Genomic DNA, 4,293 nt, shown 5'->3' with positions numbered 1-4,293 from the left:
ATATACACCAAGCATAAATTAGAGGAATAGAGTGGTGTTTTGATGAAAAAATAAATTGAGCTGCCGGAAATTTCATAATTGATCAAATATGAGACAACACAATCACAAGAAGAATTGAGGTATATGATATATAAATATCCTGAATCTGTAAATTTTTGTTTTTGTAAAAGAATACTTTGCCCTTGCTCAGTAGACCATGTTTTCCCAAAAAAATTAAAAGATTTTTAATCAACTCTTTAAATATTTATATGTCTGGGCACCAGGTGAGCAATACTTTAATCTCTAACGGGTTCTACTGTCCTGAGGCCTTCAAGATTGCTTTTACCTTGAAAATTTTCAGCCTCTCAGCGTTTTTGGCTAAAGGCCAAGTTGACTTCAGCCTACACTGGAGTCATGAGCTGTTGCCACATTCAATAGAAAAGGAGGGGAAAACACTGCTATCAGCTCTATCAATTCTGCTCTTGAGGCCTGTGAAGCAGTTAGGGGCTTTCCTTGTGTTCAGTAAAAAATTCACAGAGGAGTCATTTGACTCAATTTCAGAAGTCTCCCCTACCTATTTTCTATAAATGGATAGGCATGCGTCTCTGTATTTTTCTGACGTTTAATTCAGTAAACGCTTTGATGAGTTCATTTTGTTAAGATGTTTCTGAATTGCCATGTTTCAGTAGGAGGACTTTCTTTTCTAGGAGCACTTCATCGAGGTAATAAAGAACCAAGAATTCCTTCTGCTTCCAGCTGATGAAATTTCAAAGCTTCTGTGCAGTGATGACATTAATGTACCAGATGAAGAAACTATTTTCCATGCTCTAATGCAGTGGGTGGGACACGATGTGCAGGCTCGGCAACGAGACTTGGCGATGCTGCTTTCATACATTAGACTGCCATTACTTTCACCACAGGTATGGAAATTTACCCAGGTAAATTAAATCATAATTATAGACTTCATTCGTCCAAATCCTTGTCTAATTTTATTTTATTCAGAGGATTGGTTGTAATTGGAGTCAACAGGATTTGTTTCTCAGAAGGATCAAGCTTTCAATTAGTGGTATTAATGGTAGATACAGAGGAAGGCTGGATTAAAAAAAAAAAAAAAAAAAGAAAACCACATGTAATCCCTAAACTTCAGAATGCTCATTAGCTTTAGTTTCAGTTTCCTTTCTCACCAAATAGCATATATAATCAGCAGGACAAATGATTAGACTAACTCTTTTTCTTCCCCTCCCCACCTTCTAGGCAAGGTATTATAATCAGTAAAATTCCTATTGGACACTCTAGGAAGAAGTCAGATTCAGGACAATGCCTACTATGTAAAAAACCAAACTCACTGCCATCGAGTCGATTCGACTCATAACAATCCCTCTTTGGGTTTCTGAGGCAGTATCTCTATGGAAGTATATTGCCCAACCTTCCTTCTGAGGAGTGGCTGGTGGGTTTGAATTGCCAGCCTTCTGGTTAACAGTCAAATTCCTTAGTCCCTACACCACCAGACTAGCATGCCATAATCATATCTGAGGTCCTACAGCATCACTATTATGGCATCTTCATCACAGATCCTGATGATTATTGTAAAGATTTTTCTAAAAACAGACACATTTTGAGAAATCCACATCATACAGAATTTTGTACTATAGTCTATGTGGTTTTGTGTAACTGAATATAGTCTTGCTACTACACGAATATACAGTAAGTTCTTGGGTTATGAACATCACGCTTATGGGAAATTCATACCTGCCCTTTAATATTATTTATATTTACCCTTACTTTGAAATTATTAAATGAATCCCTACTTGCAACAAATTCTTCACCACAATCACCTTTCCATCTTACCTACAAATTCAACTTAAAAACACACTTAGGAATAGGTCATTAATAACATGGGAATTGCCTGAATTGCACGTATGCATTTTGTATTTATTGAACCAGTGAAAGAAGTCATCAAATATTGTGCACATCAGGAAAGAGGGGCTATGTCTAACCTTAATGAATCAATAGTTTCGTGAGCACTAAAATTAATGAATTTTTCAACAGCATTACTAATGAAAAAATAATATTGAAAAATGGACTGTTAGTGTGCTGGTACTTTCTCCCATAGTTGTCATTATAATTTTAGTTGTTAATTAAATCACAAAAGGTTACACATTTGCTCTTAAGTTTCTATATACAATAAAAGAACATGAGTGTCATCCTAGGTATAGCAAATTGATCCAAATGTCAAGGCAATAGTAACACCACAAAGAAAAATGTTAACATGGATGTGTAATTTTTAATCAGTGTTTCTAAACCTAGAATTGATGGATGAACTTCAAAATATATAGAAAATTGTAACTTTCTTTGTACATTTATGTGTGCTCTTCTTGAGAGAGGTTCTGTATTATTTATTAGATTCTCTAAGAGAGTACTATTCAGAATGTCCTTGGACCAGCAACATCACCATCACATGTGAGTGTGTTACCAATGTTATTTTTCTGGCCCTACCCCAGACCTACTGAAACAGTTTTTGGGCTAAGGCCAAGGAGTGTGTATTTTAACAAGTTCTCCCAATGATTCTTTAGCATGCTAAAATTTGAAATGAATTTGTCTAAGGGATAGAAAACTCAAAACCAAACTCACTGCCTTTGAGTCAATGCCAACTCATAGTGACCCTATTGGGTTTCCAAATCTTTCAGTCTTTACAGAAGCAGATTACCCCGTTTTTCTTTTGTGGAATGGGTAGTGGGATTCAACCACTGATCTTTTTTGTTTCCAATCAATTAACTTAACCACTCCATTACCAGAGCTCCTTGTCTAAGGGATCAGAGATCCTTAAATTTACATTACCTTAAGACTGTAGTACATTCCTTCAGGAAATTGCTTAATTTGAATTGGTTTTAATTTATTGGAGTGAAGGGAGATTTCCAGCCCAGACACACAACCAGTGCACCTTGGCATCTTGGCATCTCGTTACTGAGTAAATCTTACTCGCAGAATGTAGACTGTGTAATCTTTTCTGGTAATGGCTATTGTTGCTTGTTAGATGCTTTCAAGTCAGCTCTGATGCATAATGACCATATGTACAACTGAAAGAAACACCATCCTGTCCTGGACCATACTCATAATCCTTGCTATACTTGAGTCCCTCGTTGCAGCCACTTTGTCAATCCATCTTATTGAGGCCCTTCCCTTTTTAATTGACCCTCTACTTATCATGATATTCTTCTCCAGAGAATGGTCCTTTCTGACAACATGACCAAAGTAGGTGAAATGAAGTCTGTCCATTCTTGCTTCAAAGGACCAATCTGGCTGGACTTCCTTCAGGACAGATTTGTTTATTCTTCTGGAAGTCCATGGTACTTTTGGTATTCTTCACAAACACCATAATTCAAAAGCATCAACTGTTCTTTGGTTTTCCTTATTCATTGTCCAGTTTTCACATGCATATGAGTCAATTGAAAATACCATGGTTTGATCGTTCTGGCAAGATGGCGGAATAGGCAGACAAGCTACACAGACCCTCTGCAATAAAGCAATGAGAAACCAATTAAAACTGATACAAAAGACCATCCTGGAACCCTGAGCTTTGAAGGGAAAGATATAGAAGTGGATTAAATACCAACTAGTAGAAGGACCTGAATGAAAGCAGTAAGGAGTAAGAGGACAAATGGAACTATGGACTGCCGGCTGTCCAGAGGGCACAGGCATTTTGATTATATCCTGGTAGCAACCTAAGAATCAGCTCTGCTCGCTAATGACTGAATGGGCAAGGAATGCATTGTTGCCTGACAACCAGAAAAGAAAACAGTGAAGTGGGAGACAAACAGACCTGTGGACTGATAGGGGCTATCCTTGAGGGCATAACTATTTTAAATATTTGCAAGTTGTGGGCATGACCATTTTGGATATACACAATGGCATTCTTACCTGGGTGGTGGCATAGGGGTGGGCTCTGCTTTCTGAGGACAGCAGACAGCTGCACTGGAGGCAGATGACTGTAAAGGTGTGATATTTCCCTTTGCTACTCTTATACCACACACACTCTTGGTGAACACAGGTGTAACTATCCCTCACCTCCACTCACCTTCATGAACAGCAGGAATTCCATCCTGTCTGTTCCCTGACAGAGCTTGGGTGCTGTACACCACCCTCTACCATTCTTATTTTGATCGCTTGTTTTTAAATTATTCTTTTTATCTTCCTTTCATTTTTTTCCTCTCTTTCTCATCCTTAGTTCTTTATTATTATTGTTGTTGTTTTTTTTTTCTCTTCTTTTCTCCTTGTTCCTTTTTTCTTTCTTTCTTTTACCTCTTCTCATCCCTT

At 37.6% G+C, this 4,293-nt stretch overlaps 1 protein-coding gene across 1 annotated transcript in view; it reads left to right on the top strand.

The window, feature by feature from the left end:
* The window catches only part of LOC103209672 (kelch-like protein 4), a 145,028-nt gene that overhangs the window by 101,162 nt on the left and 39,573 nt on the right, over nucleotides 1-4,293 (top strand). The window contains exon 7 of the mRNA XM_042782920.1: nucleotides 687-899. Coding sequence (XP_042638854.1) covers nucleotides 687-899 — 213 coding nt within the window. The remainder of the gene's footprint in view (nucleotides 1-686; nucleotides 900-4,293) is intronic.

The sequence above is a fragment of the Orycteropus afer genome, unplaced genomic scaffold (genome assembly GCF_000298275.1).
Source record: "Orycteropus afer afer isolate SDZICR_OR568_19922 unplaced genomic scaffold, OryAfe1.0 scaffold00511, whole genome shotgun sequence".
NCBI lineage: Eukaryota > Metazoa > Chordata > Mammalia > Tubulidentata > Orycteropodidae > Orycteropus > Orycteropus afer.
The sequence above is the reverse complement of the archived record's forward strand: the minus strand, read 5'-3'. Positions and strand labels throughout refer to the sequence as shown.